Source organism: Oncorhynchus clarkii, chromosome 25, assembly GCF_045791955.1.
Source record: "Oncorhynchus clarkii lewisi isolate Uvic-CL-2024 chromosome 25, UVic_Ocla_1.0, whole genome shotgun sequence".
NCBI classification, from domain to species: domain Eukaryota; kingdom Metazoa; phylum Chordata; class Actinopteri; order Salmoniformes; family Salmonidae; genus Oncorhynchus; species Oncorhynchus clarkii.
In genome coordinates, this window is record NC_092171.1 from 31,468,447 (window position 1) to 31,492,082 (window position 23,636).

The 23,636-nt window shown below is 46.9% G+C and overlaps 1 protein-coding gene across 3 annotated transcripts in view; it reads left to right on the forward strand.

Moving 5' to 3' along the window:
- Positions 1-23,636, forward strand: part of LOC139383744 (B-cell lymphoma/leukemia 11B-like) — a 116,819-nt gene that overhangs the window by 27,406 nt on the left and 65,777 nt on the right. For all 3 annotated transcript variants that reach the window (XM_071128303.1, XM_071128302.1, XM_071128301.1), the window contains exon 2: positions 2,646-3,095. In XM_071128303.1, coding sequence (XP_070984404.1) covers positions 2,646-3,095 — 450 coding nt within the window. The remainder of the gene's footprint in view (positions 1-2,645; positions 3,096-23,636) is intronic.

The following is a 23,636-nucleotide window of genomic DNA, read 5'->3' on the forward strand; positions in this document are numbered from 1 at the left end:
GGTAGCACACAGGAGGACATTTTTCTCTGTTAAGATCATTTCCTTTTGAATTTCTAGGCAAATGTAAAATGTTCCTCTTTTGACTCATTTAATAGAGTGAGTTAAGTCTGCTCTATACCAAATGAGCATACCCCCTGAGTCCCTTCCCTGTTTCACACCTGGTAGTTTGGTGGATGAGACTACCAGCTCTCTGCAACCTAGACCTCTCTCTATCTACCTCTCTCTACCAGTGGCTCTACCCCCCCCCCCCCTCTACCTTCTCTCTCTACCTACCTCTCTCTACCAGTGGCTCTCTCCCCCACACTACCTCTACCTTCTCTCAATTCAATTCAAGGGCTTTATTGGCATGGGAAACATGTGTTAACATTGCCAAAGCAAGTGAGGTAGATAATATATAAAGTGAATCTACCTCTGTCTACCTCTCTCTACCAGTGGCTCTATCCCCCCTCACACTACCTCTACCCTCTCTCTACCTACCTCTCTCTACCAGTGGCTCTATCTCCCCCACACTACCTCTACCTTCTCTCTCTTACCTACCTCTCTCTACCAGTGGCTCTATCCCCCTCACACTACCTCTACCTCTGTTATATCTCTCTCTTTCTCTCAGTCGTTTTCACTGACTCTAACCCCTGTCTTTACCTCTGTCCTCACCCCCAGCTTCTCTCCTACGTACCAATTTACCTCTCTCCTTGACTCCTCTCTCTCTCTCTCTCTCCCTGTCTGTCTCTCTCTCTCTCTCTCTCTCTCTCTCTCTCTCTCTCTCTCTCTCTCTCTCTCTCTCTCTCTCTCTCTCTCTCTCTCTCCTCTCTCTCTCTCTCTCTCTCTCTCTCTCTCTCTCTCCCTCTCCCTCTCCCTCTCCCTCTCCCTCTCCCTCTCCCTCTCCCTCTCCCTCTCCCTCTCCCTCTCCCTCTCCCTCTCCCTCTCCCTCTCTCTCTCTCTCTCTCTCTCTCTCTCTCTCTCTCTCCCTGTCTGTCTCTCTCTCTCTCTATCTCTCTCTCTCTCTATCTCTCTATCTCTCTCTCTCTCTCTCTCTCCCCTTTACCCTGCACCACTGGTGTATGTGTGTGAAGATAACATCTATGACTGTCGTGGCGATAGCATCACAGCTTACATACACCCCCACGTATCTACAAACATGCTGTCTGCCGGCTTGAACCTGAACCTGAGCACCACAGTACAACACAGCAACCATAGTACAGTAGACAGACACTCTGCTCAGCTCAGCTCAAGGGGGGGGGGGGGGGGGGGTTTAACTGTCAAATAGAACAGCAACAGTAGTGTGTGTGTGTAACTGGTAGAAGTATAGGACGTCCCTGGTGGGCTTTTTGTCAGGGCTCTGTCGTGGTGGCAACACCAAGCGAGAGCCTGGGACTACAAAGAGCCGATTGTAGTCGCGTGTTGGAAGGTGAGAATGGGATTTCAAAATGGATGCAATGAGAGAGGAAGGGGGTAAAGAGGGAGAGGAGGAAGAGGGAGAGAGTAGAGGGCCTAAGAGCATGTTCTGTGTTCTGTGGTCTGTTGTTTATATAGGTGACAGAATCAGCCAGCAGATCTGCAGAGCTTCATGCTTTCATGGTCGTGGCAAATACCCCTCTCTCTCTCTCTCTGTCTCTCCCTGTCTATCTCTCTGTCTCTCTGTCTCTCCCTGTCTATCTCTCTCTCTCTATTTGTATCTCTCTCTCTCTCTCTCTCTCTCTCTCTCTCTATATATATATATATATATATATATGTCTCTCTCTCTCTCTGTATGTCTCTTTCTCTCTTGCTCTCTCTCTGCATGTCTCTCTCTCTCTATTTGTATGTCTCTCTCTCTCTCCCTCTCTCTCTATATATATATATATATATATATATATATGTCTCTCTCTCTCTCTGTATGTCTCTTTCTCTCTTGCTCTCTCTCTGCATGTCTCTCTCTCTCTATTTGTATGTCTCTCTCTCTCTCCCTCTCTCTCTCTCTCTCTATATATATATATATATATATATATATATATATATCTCTCTTGCTCTCTCTCTCTGCATTTCTCTCTCTCTCTCTCTCTCTCTCTCTCTCTCTCTCTCTCTCTCTTTCTCTTTCTCTCTGTATGTCTCTCGCTCTCTCTCTCTGTATGTCTCTCTCTCTTGCTCTCTCTCTGCATGTCTCTCTCTCTATTTGTATGTCTCTCTCTCTCTATATATATATATGTATGTCTCTCGCTCTCACTCTCTGTATGTCTCTCTCTCTCTCGTTCTCTCTCTCTTGCTTTCTCTCTCTCTGCATGTCTCTCTCTCTCGTTCTCTCTCTCTGTCTCTCCCTCTCTCTCTGTCTCTCTCTATTTCTCTCTCTCTCACTTTCATCATCTCCAGTTCTCTGTTGAATATTAATAGCACCTACTTTTCTGCTCGGTCTCTGTCCCACACATGCAGATTTATCAAAATGACTGCTGCTCGCCGCTCTGTTTGTGTGTGTGTGAGAGCGCGTACGTGTGTATGTAAGATGACACATTCAGGGAGGGCTCTGCCAGGTGTGTGGTGGTTGTAGCAATCAGGGAGAACAGAAAAGCACTGACTCCACAGCAATGCAGACAGTTCTATACCCCAGAGCTCTGTTCTACACTTCCACAGAACAAATCTCACTATTTATAATATTTTCTCTCTCGCTCCCACAGCGGCGGAGGCTGATCATGTGGACGGCGGACTGTCCATGTCTGACTCCCTCACCCTCCCTCACCCTCACCCCCTGTTGTCCCACCCGGCCCTGCTGGACCCCAGCCTATCAAACAGCCTGGCCATGGGTCTGGTTGACCACGACCTGCTCACCTGTGGCCAGTGTCAGATGAACTTTCCCCTGGGAGACATCCTGCTCTTCATCGAGCACAAGAAGAAGCAGTGCCAGGCCCTACTGCAAGGCCACGGCTGCTACGACAAGATGGCAGCTGACCGCAGCAGCCCCTCCCCGCCCCACCAGCAGCAGCAGAACCAGGGTCGCCACGGCCACTGCCAGCTGAGGAAAGTGGTGGAACCGGTGGAAATCGGAATCCAGGTGACACCAGAGGACGAGAGGCTGATGGTGACGCCGACCAAAGGAATTTGCCCCAAGCAGGAGAGCGTCCTGGCTGGTAGGTTACACATACACAGTACACACACACACACACACACACACACACACACACACACACACACACACACACACACACACACACACACACAAACCTGCACTGTCTCTCTAAAAACACAGACCTGCACTGTCTCTCTCACTTGCACTTAATCATCATACACACAGACCTGCGCTGTCTGTCTGTCTGTGTCTGTCTGTCTGTCTGTCACACAGCTCTCCAGAACTGATGACCATTCTCTCTCCTCTCATTTACCTCTGTAGCAGTCAGACAGGGCCTTCCTGTTGAGATTGTGCTAGTGCTCACACCCAAATTAGAGAGCGAAAGAAGTGAGAGAAGTAGAGAGAAGGAGAGAGAGGGAGAGCTGTTTTTTCCTTCAGCGGATTTCATTAGGGCGGGTGCCGTGAGGAGAGGAGAGAGGAGAAACAGCACATTACCCACTCAAGGCCCTAAAACCCCCTCAAGGACTCGGCTAGTTGAAACAAATTGTACACCCCTACTCTCATGTACAAATCCAGCCTAAGCCATCTGCTTAAAAGGTGAAAAGCTCATTAAGATTCAAATAGGCACAAAGAAAGAGGAAAAACTGAGCAGGATTAAAATAGGTAGTTTCCTATTCAGTGAGGTAAGAGGCATTTTACTTTAGAGCAGCTGGAGGCATGGGGAGAGAGAGCTCCTTTCCGCCAGACTTATCTTTCACAACAGTCCTCCACAAAGAAACCCAGAGGGAACACAGGGGAAATGGGTCTCATCATTTTTTTAAATTCTGGGATGGACAAAGTTACCGCGGGGAAACCAACGCAGGGGAGCGGTTTATAACACCGACTCTGTCTTAATCATAACAGCTTTTCTTTTGATTTTCTTGTTCTCTTCTCTCTTTCTTCTTTCTGTCATCCGTCTCCATTTCCTTCTTTCTGCAATCGTTATTTGTGAAGGTAACCCGCGGGGGCAAAGATGATTTATTCCTTGCCACCACTGCTACGATATCTCTCGTATTTAGATGTCCCTTAATAATCAGGACGTGTCTCCACACTGATTCCTGATTCAGGCTGGTAGTCATTACAGACAGAGAACAGATGTGGAGGTTTATCTGAATATGTTCATATTGCCCTCGAATGCGCTATTTTATATAAAACTTGATGGCTACTTTGTAGTATTTTAGAACTGAACAGTACTATTCTGCACCGAGTCATGCACTCCCAAGTCTGCAAATCCATGCAATAGGACTCCGGTTCTATTTTGTGGGTTTTTCTTCTGAACTGGGGCCATGATTAAGAGGGACGGCCGGGGGCATTCGTATTGTGCCGCTAGAGGTGAAATTCTTGGACCGGCGCAAGACGGACGAAAGCGAAAGCATTTGCCAAGAATGTTTTCATTAATCAAAAACCACTCCAGAGTGTGTGGGCTCTGCGATTTGGCCGGTGCTGTAAAACACTCGTGTTTAGGGGAACTGTGTGACTCCTCTCAACACCTCTCAGAAGGTCCCTTCCTTTCTGCCTTAGAATGCACTCCACTGCAGCTCCCTGCATGCGCAGTTTAACAGTTGATCTATTTTTATAGAGCTAGCTACATAAACACCAAATAGCTATTTGATATGGTCGTTTGAGGCATGTTCAAAATGTGTCTTAAATTTAAGCTTCATCTTATTTATTTTTTTAAATGTTGTGCTCTTATTCTCCAAGGAGGGAGAGGTAATAGACTGTAAATAGACCACGACTTAATGACACCTCACAGCTGCGTGGAGCCTGCCTTGAGAAGTGTACTCAGGCATGTGCACTAATTGATTGGTATTGTTAATTTGAGGTCGCGTTAAGGGGATTTAGTATTCATATTTGATAGTCCGCAGAGCATCTTCAGATGGTCTATCCAAATAAATATGTTACCACATATTATCAACAACTATCTTACTGCATAGTCTTTTTGTGAAATCAGCTCTACATTTAAAAATAAATTATGCTTGTGAAAAATCAAATTGCACAATATTTGTTTTAATAACAGAACTTGGAAATTATTTTCAGATTAAAAAGGAAAAACATATTAGAGGTTAAATTTGATGTGCGAAGCACCAATAGCAAATTAAACCACACCAGTAGCATTTAATGTTACTAAAGTTCTTCTCACAGTCTTATACAATTTACACATTAAATATATCCAAGAAGATGAACTTAATAAGTCATTTTTTTGCTAGCGTTTAATTTAGAGAATAATCAAGGAAGATTAAAGTAAGGACAGGTGAAATGTGCCTTTGTAAATATTATTACAGTTTTTATAGGAGTACATTTTACACCTTAAATTAGTGTGAGAGAGCGGGAGATAAAAAGAGAGAGATGGAGAGGGAGTGAAAGACAGGGCAAGAGCGAGAGGGAGTGAAAGACAGGGCAAGAGCGAGAGATAGAAAGCAGGGCGAGGAACAGAGGCGCCGTCCTCAGAATGAGATTAAGAAGCTTGAATGCGTGGGACTAAACACTGCAGCCGACCACCATTCATAATTGCCTCCCAGCAGGGTAAAGTATTCTTTTAGGCTAAACCTTTCCTCTTCCATTTGTTCTCAACATGAAATGGAAAAGGGGAAAAGAAGACAGACACACACACAAACACACTGCTTTAAAAAAATACAAGTGGCATCTTTGCTCTCTAAGTAGTGATAATTTGGCATTAATTGTTAGTTTTTTCCCTCTTTAAATATATCCATCTGGCAGCTTCTGAGGGAGGGAGGGAGGGAGGGATAGCTTCCACAGTAATAGTAGCAGCTGATTGTGAACAGAACAACATTATCAGTCTCTGTGCTCTGAGGGCCTCTGTCTCAGCCTCTCTCTGTTCTGATAAGTCTTCACGTCCAAACAGAAGTTTGATGTGTGTCTGGGTGAGAGAGGGGATACTCCCTAGCAGACATAGATGTGTTGTTTTGACAGGCTGCACACTCTCTTGCTTCACCCAGCCATCAGACACCATCTCATCACCACACTACACACCTGCCCTGCGACTGACAGCTCTCACACAGGAAGGGGAGGGGCCAGGACTTAGTGATCACTCCCTGCCATCTGGAGTGTGTTTTCAGTACAGCAGGCAACCTGGCTGAAATAGTCTGTTTTGTTATTTAGTATGTCTGTGGAGGAAACACAACACAGAGCATATGTGAAAGCAGAACACAGTGGTGTACACAACAACCCAGCCCCTACTCCGTTCAGGATGTTGATAAAGAAAATGCTTTGATATCCAAAATCCTTATCAAGGGGGAAAGAAAGAAAAGAACAGAAAAACGCTCCCAGCTTAAAGAAATGTCCACACCTGCATCACCTCGTATTCCATTCCCTTTTACAGTAGTAATTCTCTTCCTCCCCTGACCTGGCCTGCTGTAAGGAAAGTCAATGTTATATATGAGTATATAGGGCAGCCATTGAAGTGGAACCACTCCTGGGTTGAATTGAATAGTTTTTCTACTCTCCAGTATCAGCAGGACACGGAGCCTTGCTCAGCGACTGCCTTATATTGCCACTTAGCCGTCTTAAGATTCAGCGCAATTTAATTTAGTTTAATAGACCCTAATTAAATAAAAATATGACATTACCACTATAGCCCGGGGCTAGGAGCGCCAGCGCTGTGGGCAAGAGAGAGAGAGAGAGGGAGGGAGGGAGGGAGGGAGAGGGAGGGAGGGAGGGAGGGAGGGAGAGAGAGAGAGAGAGAGAGAGAGAGAGAGAGAGAGAGAGAGAGAGAGAGAGAGAGAGAGAGAGAGAGAGAGAGAGAGAGAGAGAGAGAGAGAGAGAGAGAGAGAGAGAGAGAGAGAGAGAGAGAGAGAGAGAGAGAGAGAGAGAGAGAGAGAGAGAGAGAGAGAGAGAGAGAGAGAGAGAGAAGACACAGTGTGAGACTGAGGTTGTGTCTCAGAGGGTACCCTATATACAGTAGTGTACAACTTTTGACCAGATCCCAGGGTGCCATTTGGGACGCAGATATACCCCCCAGAGCCACCTACCCTGTGGCTCGACCAGGTTAACATCCATAGATACAGAGCCTTTCGCCTGAGGAAAACTTGTGGAAATAAGCCCTGACCGTCAGATTGCACTCAGATAGTCAATTGTATGTTATTAAGCTATCAAAATGTAAGAAAAGGGAAGGGAGGGAGGGCGAGAGAAACTATCCGCCACCGCCGTCTCCACTTCCACCCCTTAATGTAGTTGGCTAGTTTGAGTGGGTGAGTGAGTGAGTTGCTGAGAGATAGGGAGCGTTTAAGTCCTTCCTGTCCTCTCGTTATTTTATTGCAGATTGATTGGAGGTCTCGGGGAGAGAGTGATGAGCGGAGATTGGAGCAGTGCTATTTCTCACTTCTTCTGACGTAAGGACAATCAGTGGGCGTTTCATTGGATGAGGCAACAAAATGACCCCATCTCATTACCAATCAGAGTTATGCATGTGTGCTATGCATTTTATACTATTTCATATGACGCCTTTGAAAAGGCTGATATGGTGGTAATAGTCTTCAGAATAGTCCCATAAGGCTATGTTAATAAGCTGGTTCAAAGCCAAGGGACTGCACTGTGACTTAGCCACCAACTTTGTGAATGTATGAGTGTTGATGGGAGAGTTGAGGAGGAAGTTGGTAGTTGTGAGATCTGTGAAGAGGTGTCATAGCTCTGAGACATTCAGGTGACAAAATCCCTTTACCCATACTCCCCTGGCTGTTGCCCAAACATACACTACCTCTCCCCCTGGCCCCACCATACACTACCTCTCCCCCTTGGCCCACCATACACTACCTCTCCCCCTGGCCCCAACCTACACTACCTCTCCCCCTGGCCCCACCATACACTACCTCTCCCCCTGGCCCCACCATACACAACCTCTCCTCCTTGGCCCACCATACACTACCTCTCCCCCTGGCCCCACAATACACTACCTCTCCCCCTGGCCCCACCATACACTACCTCTCCCCCTTGGCCCCACCATACACTACCTCTCCTCCTGGCCCCACCATACACTACCTCTCCTCCTGGCCCCACCATACACTACCTCTCCCCCATGGCACCACCATACACTACCTCTCCCCCTTGGCCCCACCATACACTACCTCTCCTCCTTGGCCCCACCATACACTACCTCTCCTCCTGGCCCCACCATACACTACCTCTCCCCCTTGGCCCCACCATACACTACCTCTCCTCCTGGCCCCACCATACACTACCTCTCCCCCTGCCCCACCATACACTACCTCTCCCCCCTGGCCCCACCATACACTATCTCTCCCCCTTGGCCCCACCATACACTACCTCTCCCCCTGCCTCACCATACACTACCTCTCCCCCTGCCCCACCATACACTACCTCTCCCCCTGCCCCACCATACACTACCTCTCCCCCTGGCCCCACCATACACTACCTCTCCTCCTTGGCCCCACCATACACTACCTCTCCCCCTTGGCACCACCATACACTACCTCTCCCCCCTGGCCCCACAATACACTACCCCTCCCCCTTGGCCCACCATACACTACCTCTCCTCCTTGGCCCCACCATACACTACCTCTCCCCCTGGCCCCACCATACACTTCCTCTCCTCCTGGCCCCACCATACACTACCTCTCCCCCTTGGCCCCACCATACACTACCTCTCCCCCTGGCCCCACCATACACTACCTCTCCCCCTTGGCCCCACCATACACTACCTCTCCCCCTGGCCCCACCATACACTTCCTCTCCCCCTTGGCCCCACCATACACTACCTCTCCCCCTTGGCCCCAACATACACTACCTCTCCTCCTTGGCCCCACCATACACTACCTCTCCCCCTTGGCCCCAACATACACTACCTCTCCTCCCTGGCCCCACCATACACTATCTCTCACCCTGGCCCCACCATACACTATCTCTCACCCTGGCCCCACCATACACTACCTCTCCTCCTGGCCTACCATACACTACCTCTCCTCCTTGGCCCCACCATACACTACCTCTCCACCTTGGCCCACCATACACTACCTCTCCCCCTTGGCACCACCATACACTACCTCTCCCCCTGGCCCCACAATACACTACCCCTCCCCCTTGGCCCACCATACACTACCTCTCCCCCTTGGCCCCAACATACACTACCTCTCCCCCTGGCCCCACCATACACTATCTCTCACCCTGGCCCCACCATACACTACCCCTCCACCTTGGCCCACCATACACTACCTCTCCCCCTTGGCCCCACCATACACTACCCCTCCCCCTGGCCCCACCATACAAATCCTCTCCCCCTTGGCCCACCATACACTACCTCTCCCCCTGGCCCCACCATACACTACCTCTCCTCCTGGCCCCACCATACACTACCTCTCCACCTTGGCCCACCATACACTACCTCTCCCCCTTGGCCCCAACATACACTACCTCTCCTCCTGGCCCCACCATACACTATCTCTTACCCTGGCCCCACCATACACTACCTCTCCCCCTTGGCCCCAACATACACTACCTCTCCTCCTTGGCCCCACCATACACTACCTCTCCCCCTTGGCCCCAACATACACTACCTCTCCCCCTTGGCCCACCATACACTACCTCTCCCCCTGGCCCCTCCATACACTACCTCTCCCCCTTGGCCCACCATACACTACCTCTCCCCCTGGCCCCACCATACACTACCTCTCCCCCTTGGCCCACCATACACTACCTCTCCCCCTTGGCCCACCATACACTACCTCTCCCCCTTGGCCCCGCCATACACTACCTCTCCCCCTTGGCCCCGCCATACACTACCTCTCTCCCTGGCCCCACCATACACTTCCTCTCCTCCTGGCCCCACCATACACTACCTCTCCCCCTTGGCCCCACCATACACTACCTCTCCCCCTGGCCCCACCATACACTACCTCTCCACCTTGGCCCACCATACACTACCTCTCCCCCTTGGCCCCACCATACACTACCTCTCCACCTTGGCCCACCATACACTACCTCTCCCCCTTGGCCCCACCATACACTACCTCTCCCCCTGGCCCCACCATACACTTCCTCTCCCCCTTGGCCCACCATACACTACCTCTCCCCCTGGCCCCACCATACACTTCCTCTCCCCCTTGGCCCCACCATACACTACCTCTCCCCCTGGCACCACCATACACTACCTCTCCTCCTGGCCCCACCATACACTACCTCTCCCCCCTGGCCCCACCATACACAACCTCTCCTCCTTGGCCCACCATACACTACCTCTCCTCCTGGCCTACCATACACTACCTCTCCCCCTGGCACCACCATACACTACCTCTCCTCCTGGCCCCACCATACACTACCTCTCCCCCCTGGCCCCACCATACACAACCTCTCCTCCTTGGCCCACCATACACTACCTCTCCTCCTGGCCCCACCATACACTACCTCTCCTCCTGTCCCCACCATACACTACCTCTCCCCCATGGCACCACAATACACTACTTCTCCCCCTGGCCCCACCATACACTACCTCTCCCCCTGCCCCACCATACACTACCTCTCCCCCTGGCCCCAACCTACACTACCTCTCCTCCTTGGCCCACCATACACTACCTCTCCCCCTGGCCCCACCATACACTACCTCTCCCCCTTGGCCCACCATACACTACCTCTCCCCCTTGGCCCCACCATACACTACCTCTCCCCCTGGCCCCACCATACACTACCTCTCCTCCTTGGCCCCACCATACACTACCTCTCCCCCTTGGCCCACCATACACTACCTCTCACCCTTGGCCCCACCATACACTACCTCTCCCCCTGGCCCCACCATACACTACCTCTCTCCCTGGCCCCACCATACACAACCTCTCTTCCTTGGCCCCACCATACACTACCTCTCCCCCTTGGCCCACCATACACTACCTCCCCCTTGGCACCACCATACACTACCTCTCACCCTTGGCCCCACCATACACTACCTCTCCCACTGGCCCCACCATACACTACCTCTCCCCCTGGCCCCACCATACACTACCCCTCCCCCTTGGCCCACCATACACTACCTCTCCTCCTGGCCCCACCATACACTACCTCTCCCCCATGGCACCACAATACACTACCTCTCCCCATGGCCCCACCATACACTACCTCTCCCCCTGCCCCACCATACACTACCTCTCCTCCTTGGCCCCACCATACACTACCTCTCCTCCTTGGCCCCACCATACACTACCTCTCCTCCTTGGCCCCACCATACACTACCTCTCCCCCCTGGCCCCACCATACACTACCTCTCCCCCTGGCCCCACCATACACTACCTCTCCCCCTGGCCCCACCATACACTACCTCTCCCCCTGGCCCCAACCTACACTACCTCTCCCCCTGGCCCCACCATACACTACCTCTCCCCCTGGCCCCAACCTACACTACCTCTCCCCCTGGCCCCACCATACACTACCTCTCCCCCTGGCCCCACCATACACTACCTCTCCCCCTGGCCCCAACCTACACTACCTCTCCTCCTTGGCCCACCATACACTACCTCTCCCCCTGGCCCCACCATACACTACCTCTCCCCCTTGGCCCACCATACACTACCTCTCCCCCTTGGCCCCACCATACACTACCTCTCCCCCTGGCCCCACCATACACTACCTCTCCTCCTTGGCCCCACCATACACTACCTCTCCCCCTTGGCCCACCATACACTACCTCTCACCCTTGGCCCCACCATACACTACCTCTCCCCCTGGCCCCACCATACACTACCTCTCTCCCTGGCCCCACCATACACAACCTCTCCTCCTTGGCCCCACCATACACTACCTCTCCCCCTTGGCCCACCATACACTACCTCCCCCTTGGCACCACCATACACTACCTCTCACCCTTGGCCCCACCATACACTACCTCTCCCTCTGGCCCCACCATACACTACCTCTCCCCCTGGCCCCACCATACACTACCCCTCCCCCTTGGCCCACCATACACTACCTCTCCTCCTGGCCCCACCATACACTACCTCTCCCCCTGGCCCCACCATACACTACCTCCCCCTTGGCACCAACATACACTACCCCTCCCCCTTGGCCCACCATACACTACCTCTCCTCCTGGCCCCACCATACACTACCTCTCCCCCTGGCACCACCATACACTATCTCTCCCCCTTGGCCCCACCATACACTACCTCTCCCTCTGGCCCCACCATACACTACCTCTCCCCCTGGCCCCACCATACACTACCTCTCCCCCTTGGCCCACCATACACTACCTCTCCCCCTGGCCCCACCATACACTACCTCTCCTCCTTGGCCCCACCATACACTACCTCTCCCCCTGGCCCCACCATACACTACCCCTCCCCCTTGGACCACCATACACTACCTCTCCTCCTGGCCCCACCATACACTTCCTCTCCTCCTGGCCCCACCATACACTACCTCTCCTCCTGGCCCCACCATACACTTCCTCTCCTCCTGGCCCCACCATAGACTACCTCTCCCCCTGGCCCCACCATACACTACCTCTCCCCCTTGGCCCCAACATACACTACCTCTCCCCTTGGCCCCACAATACACTACCTCTCCCCCTTGGCCCCACCATACACTACCTCTCCCCCTTGGCCCCACCATACACTACCTCTCCTTGGACGGACACACACACACACACACACACACACACACACACACACACACACACACACACACACACACACACACACACACACACACACACACACACACACACACACACACACAGCCTCAATAAATACATCATTCCAGAAGATAACAGGCAGTAGAACATTAAAAACATGTTTCCAAACCAGTCACATATGTGACTGGCAGGTGTAACAGGTATAACTGTAGCTGTGCGCTGTAGCTGTAGACTGTAGGTATAACTGTAGCTGTGGTCTGTAGGTGTAGCTGTAGACTGTAGGTATAACTGTAGCTGTGGTCTGTAGGTGTAGCTGTAGACTGTAGGTATAACTGTAGCTGTGGTCTGTAGGTGTAGCTGTAGTCTGTAGGTATAACTGTAGCTGTGGTCTGTAGGTATAACTGTAGCTATGGTCTGTAGGTATAACTGTAGCTGTGGTCTGTAGGTATAACTGTAGCTGTGGACTGTAGGTATAACTGTAGCTGTGGTTTGTAGGTATAACTGTAGCTGTGGTCTGTAGGTATAACTGTAGCTGTGGTCTGTAGGTGTAGCTGTAGACTGTAGGTATAACTGTAGCTGTGGTCTGTAGGTGTAGCTGTAGTCTGTAGGTATAACTGTAGCTGTGGTCTGTAGGTATAACTGTAGCTATGGTCTGTAGGTATAACTGTAGCTGTGGTCTGTAGGTATAACTGTAGCTGTGGACTGTAGGTATAACTGTAGCTGTGGTCTGTAGGTATAACTGTAGCTGTGGTCTGTAGGTATAACTGTTGCTGTGGTCTGTACGTATAACTGCCGCTGTGCACTGTAGGTATAACTGTAGCTGTAGACTGTAGCTGTGGTCTGTAGGTAAAGCTGTAGCTGTGGTCTGTAGGTATAACTGTAGCTGTGGTCTGTAGGTATAACTGCAGCTGTGATCTGTAGGTATAACTGTAACTATGGACTTTAGGTATAACTGTAGCTATGGTCTGTAGGTATAACTGCAGCTGTGATCTGTAGGCATAACTGTAGCTGTGGTCTGTAGGTATAGCTGTAGCGGTGGTCTCTAGGTATAACTGTAGCTGTAGACTGTAGATATGGACTGTAGGTGTAACTGTAGCTGTAGACTGTAGATATGGAATGTAGGTATAACTGTCGCTGTAGACTGTAGGTATAACTGTAGCTATGGACTGTAGGTATAACTGTAGCTATGGACTGTAGGTATAACTGTAGCTATGGACTGTATGTATAACTGTACCTGTAGACTGTAGATATGGACTGTAGGTATAATTGTAGCTGTAGACTGTAGATATGGACTGTAGGTATAACTGTAGCTGTAGACTGTAGATATGGACTGTAGGTATAACTGTAGCTGTATACTGTAGCTATGGACTGTAGGTATAACTGTAACTATGGACTTTAGGTATAACTGTAGCTTTGGTCTGTAGGTATAACTGGAGCTGTGGTCTGTAGGTATAACTGTAGCTGTGGTCTGTAAGTATAACTGCAGCTGTGATCTGTAGGTATAACTGTAGCTGTGGTCTGTAGGTATAGCTGTAGCTGTGGTCTGTAGGTATAACTGTAGCCTAGGACTGTAGGTATAACTGTAGCTGTAGTCTGTAGATATGTACTGTAGGTATAACTGTAGCTGTGGACTGTAGGTATAACTGTAGCTATGGAATGTAGGTATAACTGTAGCTATGGACTGTAGGTATAACTGTAGCTGTAGACTGTAGATATGGACTGTAGGTGTAACTGTAGCTGTAGACTGTAGATATGGAATGTAGGTATAACTGTCGCTGTAGACTGTAGGTATAACTGTAGCTATGGACTGTATGTATAACTGTAGCTGTAGACTGTAGATATTGACTGTAGGTATAATTGTAGCTGTAGACTGTAGATATGGACTGTAGGTATAACTGTAGCTGTAGACTGTAGATATGGACTGTAGGTATAACTGTATCTGTAGACTGTAGGTATAACTGTAGCTGTGGTCTTTAAGTATAACTGTAGCTGTGGTCTGTAGGTATAACTGTAGCTATGGACTGTAGGTATAACTGCAGCTGTGGTCTGTAGGCATAACTGTAGCTATGGACTGTAGCTATAACTGCCACTGTGCACTGTAGGTATAACTGTAGCTGTGCACTGTAGGTATAACTGTAGCTGTTGACTGTAGCTGTGGACTGTAGGTATAACTGTAGCTGTGGTCTGTAGGTATAACTGCAGCTGTGATCTGTAGGTATAACTGTAACTATGGACTTTAGGTATAACTGTAGCTATGGTCTGTAGGTATAACTGTAGCTGTGGTCTGTAAGTATAACTGTAGCTGTGATCTGTAGGTATAACTGTAGCTGTGGTCTGTAGGTATAGCTGTAGCTGTGGTCTGTAGGTATAACTGTAGCCTAGGACTGTAGGTATAACTGTAGCTGTAGTCTGTAGATATGTACTGTAGGTATAACTGTAGCTGTGGACTGTAGGTATAACTGTAGCTATGGACTGTAGGTATAACTGTAGCTATGGACTGTAGGTATAACTGTAGCTGTAGACTGTAGATATGGACTGTAGATGTAACTGTAGCTGTAGACTGTAGATATGGAATGTAGGTATAACTGTCGCTGTAGACTGTAGGTATAACTGTAGCTATGGACTGTAGGTATAACTGTAGCTATGGACTGTAGGTATAACTGTATCTGTAGACTGTAGATATGGACTGTAGGTGTAACTGTAGCTGTAGACTGTAGATATGGAATGTAGGTATAACTGTCGCTGTAGACTGTAGGTATAACTGTAGCTATGGACTGTAGGTATAACTGTAGCTATGGACTGTAGGTATAACTGTAGCTATGGACTGTATGTATAACTGTAGCTGTAGACTGTAGCTATGGACTGTAGGTATAACTGTAACTATGGACTTTAGGTATAACTGTAGCTTTGGTCTGTAGGTATAACTGTAGCTGTGGACTGTAGGTATAACTGTAGCTATGGACTGTAGGTACAACTGTAGCTATGGACTGTATGTATAACTGTAACTGTAGACTGTAGATATTGACTGTAGGTATAATTGTAGCTGTAGACTGTAGATATGGACTGTAGGTATAACTGTAGCTGTAGACTGTAGATATGGACTGTAGGTGTAACTGTAGCTGTAGACTGTAGATATGGACTGTAGGTATAACTGTAGCTGTAGACTGTAGCTATGGACTGTAGGTATAACTGTAGCTGTAGGTTGTAGATATGGACTGTAGGTATAACTGCAGCTGTGGACTGTAGTTATAACTGTACCTATGGACTGTAGGTATAAATGTAGCTATGGACTGTAGGTATAACTGTAGCTATGGACTGTAGGTATGACTGTAGCTGTAGACTGTAGATATGGACTGTAGGTATAACTGTAGCTGTAGACTGTAGATATGGACTGTAGGTATAACTGTAGCTGTAGACTGTAGGTATAACTGTAGCTATGGTTTGTAGGTATAACTGTAACTATGGACTGTAGGTATAACTGTAGCTGTGTTCTGTAGGTATAACTATAGCTGTGGTCTGTAGGTTTAACTGTAGCTGTGGTCTGTAGGTATAACTGTAGCTGTGGTCTGTAGGTATAACTGTCGCTGTGGTCTGTAGTTATAACTGTAGCCATGGTCTGTAGGTATAACTGTAGCTGTAGGTATAACTGTAGCTGTGGTCTATAGGTATAACTGTAGCCATGGTCTGTAGGTATAACTGTAGCCGTGGTCTGTAGGTATAACTATAGCTGTGGTCTGTAGGTATAACTGTAGCTGTGGTCTGTAGCTGTGGACTGTAGGTATAACTGTATCTGTAGACTGTAGGTATAATTGTAGCTGTGGTCTGTAGGTATAACTGTAGCTATGGACTTTAGGTATAACTGTAGCTTTAGACTGTAGCTGTAGACTGTATCTGTGATCTGTAGGTATAACTGTAGCTGTGGTCTTTAAGTTTAACTGTAGCTGTGGTCTGTAGGTATAACTGTAGCTATGGACTGTAGGTATAACTGCAGCTGTGGTCTGTAGGCATAACTGTAGCTATGGACTGTAGCTATAACTGCCACTGTGCACTGTAGGTATAACTGTAGCTGTGCACTGTAGGTATAACTGTAGCTGTTGACTGTAGCTGTGGACTGTAGGTATAACTGTAGCTGTGGTCTGTAGGTATAACTGCAGCTGTGATCTGTAGGTATAACTGTAACTATGGACTTTAGGTATAACTGTAGCTATGGTCTGTAGGTATAACTGTAGCTGTGGTCTGTAAGTATAACTGCAGCTGTGATCTGTAGGTATAACTGTAGCTGTGGTCTGTAGGTATAGCTGTAGCTGTGGTCTGTAGGTATAACTGTAGCCTAGGACTGTAGGTATAACTGTAGCTGTAGTCTGTAGATATGTACTGTAGGTATAACTGTAGCTGTGGACTGTAGGTATAACTGTAGCTATGGACTGTAGGTATAACTGTAGCTATGGACTGTAGGTATAACTGTAGCTGTAGACTGTAGATATGGACTGTAGATGTAACTGTAGCTGTAGACTGTAGATATGGAATGTAGGTATAACTGTCGCTGTAGACTGTAGGTATAACTGTAGCTATGGACTGTAGGTATAACTGTAGCTATGGACTGTAGGTATAACTGTAGCTATGGACTGTAGGTATGACTGTAGCTGTAGACTGTAGATATGGACTGTAGGTATAACTGTAGCTGTAGACTGTAGATATGGACTGTAGGTATAACTGTAGCTGTAGACTGTAGGTATAACTATAGCTATGGTTTGTAGTTATAACTGTAACTATGGACTGTAGGTATAACTGTAGCTGTGTTCTGTAGGTATAACTATAGCTGTGGTCTGTAGGTATAACTGTAGCTGTGGTCTGTAGGTATAACTGTAGCTGTGGTCTGTAGGTATAACTGTCGCTGTGGTCTGTAGTTATAACTGTAGCCATGGTCTGTAGGTATAACTGTAGCTGTAGGTATAACTGTAGCTGTGGTCTATAGGTATAACTGTAGCCATGGTCTGTAGGTATAACTGTAGCCGTGGTCTGTAGGTATAACTATAGCTGTGGTCTGTAGGTATAACTGTAGCTGTGGTCTGTAGCTGTGGACTGTAGGTATAACTGTATCTGTAGACTGTAGGTATAATTGTAGCTGTGGTCTGTAGGTATAACTGTAGCTATGGACTTTAGGTATAACTGTAGCTTTAGACTGTAGCTGTAGACTGTATCTGTGATCTGTAGGTATAACTGTAGCTGTGGTCTTTAAGTATAACTGTAGCTGTGGTCTGTAGGTATAACTGTAGCTATGGACTGTAGGTATAACTGCAGCTGTGGTCTGTAGGCATAACTGTAGCTATGGACTGTAGCTATAACTGCCACTGTGCACTGTAGGTATAACTGTAGCTGTGCACTGTAGGTATAACTGTAGCTGTTGACTGTAGCTGTGGACTGTAGGTATAACTGTAGCTGTGGTCTGTAGGTATAACTGCAGCTGTGATCTGTAGGTATAACTGTAACTATGGACTTTAGGTATAACTGTAGCTATGGTCTGTAGGTATAACTGTAGCTGTGGTCTGTAAGTATAACTGCAGCTGTGATCTGTAGGTATAACTGTAGCTGTGGTCTGTAGGTATAGCTGTAGCTGTGGTCTGTAGGTATAACTGTAGCCTAGGACTGTAGGTATAACTGTAGCTGTAGTCTGTAGATATGTACTGTAGGTATAACTGTAGCTGTGGACTGTAGGTATAACTGTAGCTATGGACTGTAGGTATAACTGTAGCTATGGACTGTAGGTATAACTGTAGCTGTAGACTGTAGATATGGACTGTAGATGTAACTGTAGCTGTAGACTGTAGATATGGAATGTAGGTATAACTGTCGCTGTAGACTGTAGGTATAACTGTAGCTATGGACTGTAGGTATAACTGTAGCTATGGACTGTAGGTATAACTGTATCTGTAGACTGTAGATATGGACTGTAGGTGTAACTGTAGCTGTAGACTGTAGATATGGAATGTAGGTATAACTGTCGCTGTAGACTGTAGGTATAACTGTAGCTATGGACTGTAGGTATAACTGTAGCTATGGACTGTAGGTATAACTGTAGCTATGGACTGTATGTATAACTGTAGCTGTAGACTGTAGCTATGGACTGTAGGTATAACTGTAACTATGGACTTTAGGTATAACTGTAGCTTTGGTCTGTAGGTATAACTGTAGCTGTGGACTGTAGGTATAACTGTAGCTATGGACTGTAGGTACAACTGTAGCTATGGACTGTATGTATAACTGTAACTGTAGACTGTAGATATTGACTGTAGGTATAATTGTAGCTGTAGACTGTAGATATGGACTGTAGGTATAACTGTAGCTGTAGACTGTAGATATGGACTGTAGGTGTAACTGTAGCTGTAGACTGTAGATATGGACTGTAGGTATAACTGTAGCTGTAGACTGTAGCTATGGACTGTAGGTATAACTGTAGCTGTAGGTTGTAGATATGGACTGTAGGTATAACTGCAGCTGTGGACTGTAGTTATAACTGTACCTATGGACTGTAGGTATAAATGTAGCTATGGACTGTAGGTATAACTGTAGCTATGGACTGTAGGTATGACTGTAGCTGTAGACTGTAGATATGGACTGTAGGTATAACTGTAGCTGTAGACTGTAGATATGGACTGTAGGTATAACTGTAGCTGTAGACTGTAGGTATAACTGTAGCTATGGTTTGTAGGTATAACTGTAACTATGGACTGTAGGTATAACTGTAGCTGTGTTCTGTAGGTATAACTATAGCTGTGGTCTGTAGGTATAACTGTAGCTGTGGTCTGTAGGTATAACTGTAGCTGTGGTCTGTAGGTATAACTGTCGCTGTGGTCTGTAGTTATAACTGTAGCCATGGTCTGTAGGTATAACTGTAGCTGTAGGTATAACTGTAGCTGTGGTCTATAGGTATAACTGTAGCCATGGTCTGTAGGTATAACTGTAGCCGTGGTCTGTAGGTATAACTATAGCTGTGGTCTGTAGGTATAACTGTAGCTGTGGTCTGTAGCTGTGGACTGTAGGTATAACTGTATCTGTAGACTGTAGGTATAATTGTAGCTGTGGTCTGTAGGTATAACTGTAGCTATGGACTTTAGGTATAACTGTAGCTTTAGACTGTAGCTGTAGACTGTATCTGTGATCTGTAGGTATAACTGTAGCTGTGGTCTTTAAGTTTAACTGTAGCTGTGGTCTGTAGGTATAACTGTAGCTATGGACTGTAGGTATAACTGCAGCTGTGGTCTGTAGGCATAACTGTAGCTATGGACTGTAGCTATAACTGCCACTGTGCACTGTAGGTATAACTGTAGCTGTGCACTGTAGGTATAACTGTAGCTGTTGACTGTAGCTGTGGACTGTAGGTATAACTGTAGCTGTGGTCTGTAGGTATAACTGCAGCTGTGATCTGTAGGTATAACTTTAACTATGGACTTTAGGTATAACTGTAGCTATGGTCTGTAGGTATAACTGTAGCTGTGGTCTGTAAGTATAACTGCAGCTGTGATCTGTAGGTATAACTGTAGCTGTGGTCTGTAGGTATAGCTGTAGCTGTGGTCTGTAGGTATAACTGTAGCCTAGGACTGTAGGTATAACTGTAGCTGTAGTCTGTAGATATGTACTGTAGGTATAACTGTAGCTGTGGACTGTAGGTATAACTGTAGCTATGGACTGTAGGTATAACTGTAGCTATGGACTGTAGGTATAACTGTAGCTGTAGACTGTAGATATGGACTGTAGATGTAACTGTAGCTGTAGACTGTAGATATGGAATGTAGGTATAACTGTCGCTGTAGACTGTAGGTATAACTGTAGCTATGGACTGTAGGTATAACTGTAGCTATGGACTGTAGGTATAACTGTAGCTATGGACTGTAGGTATGACTGTAGCTGTAGACTGTAGATATGGACTGTAGGTATAACTGTAGCTGTAGACTGTAGATATGGACTGTAGGTATAACTGTAGCTGTAGACTGTAGGTATAACTATAGCTATGGTTTGTAGGTATAACTGTAACTATGGACTGTAGGTATAACTGTAGCTGTGTTCTGTAGGTATAACTATAGCTGTGGTCTGTAGGTATAACTGTAGCTGTGGTCTGTAGGTATAACTGTAGCTGTGGTCTGTAGGTATAACTGTCGCTGTGGTCTGTAGTTATAACTGTAGCCATGGTCTGTAGGTATAACTGTAGCTGTAGGTATAACTGTAGCTGTGGTCTATAGGTATAACTGTAGCCATGGTCTGTAGGTATAACTGTAGCCGTGGTCTGTAGGTATAACTATAGCTGTGGTCTGTAGGTATAACTGTAGCTGTGGTCTGTAGCTGTGGACTGTAGGTATAACTGTATCTGTAGACTGTAGGTATAATTGTAGCTGTGGTCTGTAGGTATAACTGTAGCTATGGACTTTAGGTATAACTGTAGCTTTAGACTGTAGCTGTAGACTGTATCTGTGATCTGTAGGTATAACTGTAGCTGTGGTCTTTAAGTATAACTGTAGCTGTGGTCTGTAGGTATAACTGTAGCTATGGACTGTAGGTATAACTGCAGCTGTGGTCTGTAGGCATAACTGTAGCTATGGACTGTAGCTATAACTGCCACTGTGCACTGTAGGTATAACTGTAGCTGTGCACTGTAGGTATAACTGTAGCTGTTGACTGTAGCTGTGGACTGTAGGTATAACTGTAGCTGTGGTCTGTAGGTATAACTGCAGCTGTGATCTGTAGGTATAACTGTAACTATGGACTTTAGGTATAACTGTAGCTATGGTCTGTAGGTATAACTGTAGCTGTGGTCTGTAAGTATAACTGCAGCTGTGATCTGTAGGTATAACTGTAGCTGTGGTCTGTAGGTATAGCTGTAGCTGTGGTCTGTAGGTATAACTGTAGCCTAGGACTGTAGGTATAACTGTAGCTGTAGTCTGTAGATATGTACTGTAGGTATAACTGTAGCTGTGGACTGTAGGTATAACTGTAGCTATGGACTGTAGGTATAACTGTAGCTATGGACTGTAGGTATAACTGTAGCTGTAGACTGTAGATATGGACTGTAGATGTAACTGTAGCTGTAGACTGTAGATATGGAATGTAGGTATAACTGTCGCTGTAGACTGTAGGTATAACTGTAGCTATGGACTGTAGGTATAACTGTAGCTATGGACTGTAGGTATAACTGTATCTGTAGACTGTAGATATGGACTGTAGGTGTAACTGTAGCTGTACACTGTAGATATGGAATGTAGGTATAACTGTCGCTGTAGACTGTAGGTATAACTGTAGCTATGGACTGTAGGTATAACTGTAGCTATGGACTGTAGGTATAACTGTAGCTATGGACTGTATGTATAACTGTAGCTGTAGACTGTAGATATTGACTGTAGGTATAATTGTAGCTGTAGACTGTAGATATGGACTGTAGGTATAACTGTAGCTGTAGACTGTAGATATGGACTGTAGGTATAACTGTAGCTGTAGACTGTAGCTATGGACTGTAGGTATAACTGTAACTATGGACTTTAGGTATAACTGTAGCTTTGGTCTGTAGGTATAACTGTAGCTGTGGACTGTAGGTATAACTGTAGCTATAACTGTAGCTATGGACTGTATGTATAACTGTAACTGTAGACTGTAGATATTGACTGTAGGTATAATTGTAGCTGTAGACTGTAGATATGGACTGTAGGTGTAACTGTAGCTGTAGACTGTAGATATGGACTGTAGGTATAACTGTAGCTGTAGACTGTAGCTATGGACTGTAGGTATAACTGTAGCTGTAGGTTGTAGAGATGGACTGTAGGTATAACTGCAGCTGTGGACTGTAGTTATAACTGTACCTATGGACTGTAGGTATAACTGTAGCTATGGACTGTAGGTATAACTGTAGCTATGGACTGTAGGTATGACTGTAGCTGTAGACTGTAGATATGGACTGTAGGTATAACTGTAGCTGTAGACTGTAGATATGGACTGTAGGTATAACTGTAGCTGTAGACTGTAGGTATAACTGTAGCTATGGTTTGTAGGTATAACTGTAGCTGTGGTCTGTAGGTATAACTATAGCTGTGGTCTGTAGGTATAACTGTAGCTGTGGTCTGTAGGTATAACTGTAGCTGTGGTCTGTAGGTATAACTGTCGCTGTGGTCTGTAGTTATAACTGTAGCCATGGTCTGTAGGTATAACTGTAGCTGTAGGTATAACTGTAGCTGTGGTCTATAGGTATAACTGTAGCCGTGGTCTGTAGGTATAACTACAGCTGTGGTCTGTAGGTATAACTGTAGCTGTGGTCTGTAGGTATAACTGTAGCTGTGGTCTGTAGGTATAACTGTCGCTGTGGTCTGTAGGTATAACTGTAGCAGTGGACTGTAGCTGTGGACTGTAGGTATAACTGTATCTGTAGACTGTAGGTATAATTGTAGCTGTGGTCTGTAGGTATAACTGTAGCTATGGACTTTAGGTAAAACTGTAGCTTTAGACTGTAGCTGTAGACTGTAGCTGTGATCTGTAGGTATAACTATAGCTGTGGTCTTGAAGTATAACTGTATCTATGGACTGTAGGTATAACTGCAGCTGTGGTCTGTAGGCATAACTGTAGCTATGGACTGTAGCTATAACTGCAGCTGTGGTCTGTAGGTATAACTGTAGCTGTGGTCTGTAGGTATACTTGTAGCTATGGACTGTAGGTACAACTGTAGCTATGGACGGTAGGTATAACTGTAGCTGTGGTCTGTAGGTATAACTGTAGCTGTGGTCTGTAGGTATAACTGCAGCTGTGGTCTGTAGGTATAACTGTAGCTATGGACTGTAGGTATAACTGTAGCTGTGGTCTGTAGGTATAACTGTAGCTGTGGACTGTAGGTATAACTGTAGCTGTTGTCTGTAGGTATAACTGTAGCTGTGGTCTGTAGGTATAACTGTCACTGTGGTCTGTAGGTATAACTGTAGCTATGGACTGTAGGTATAACT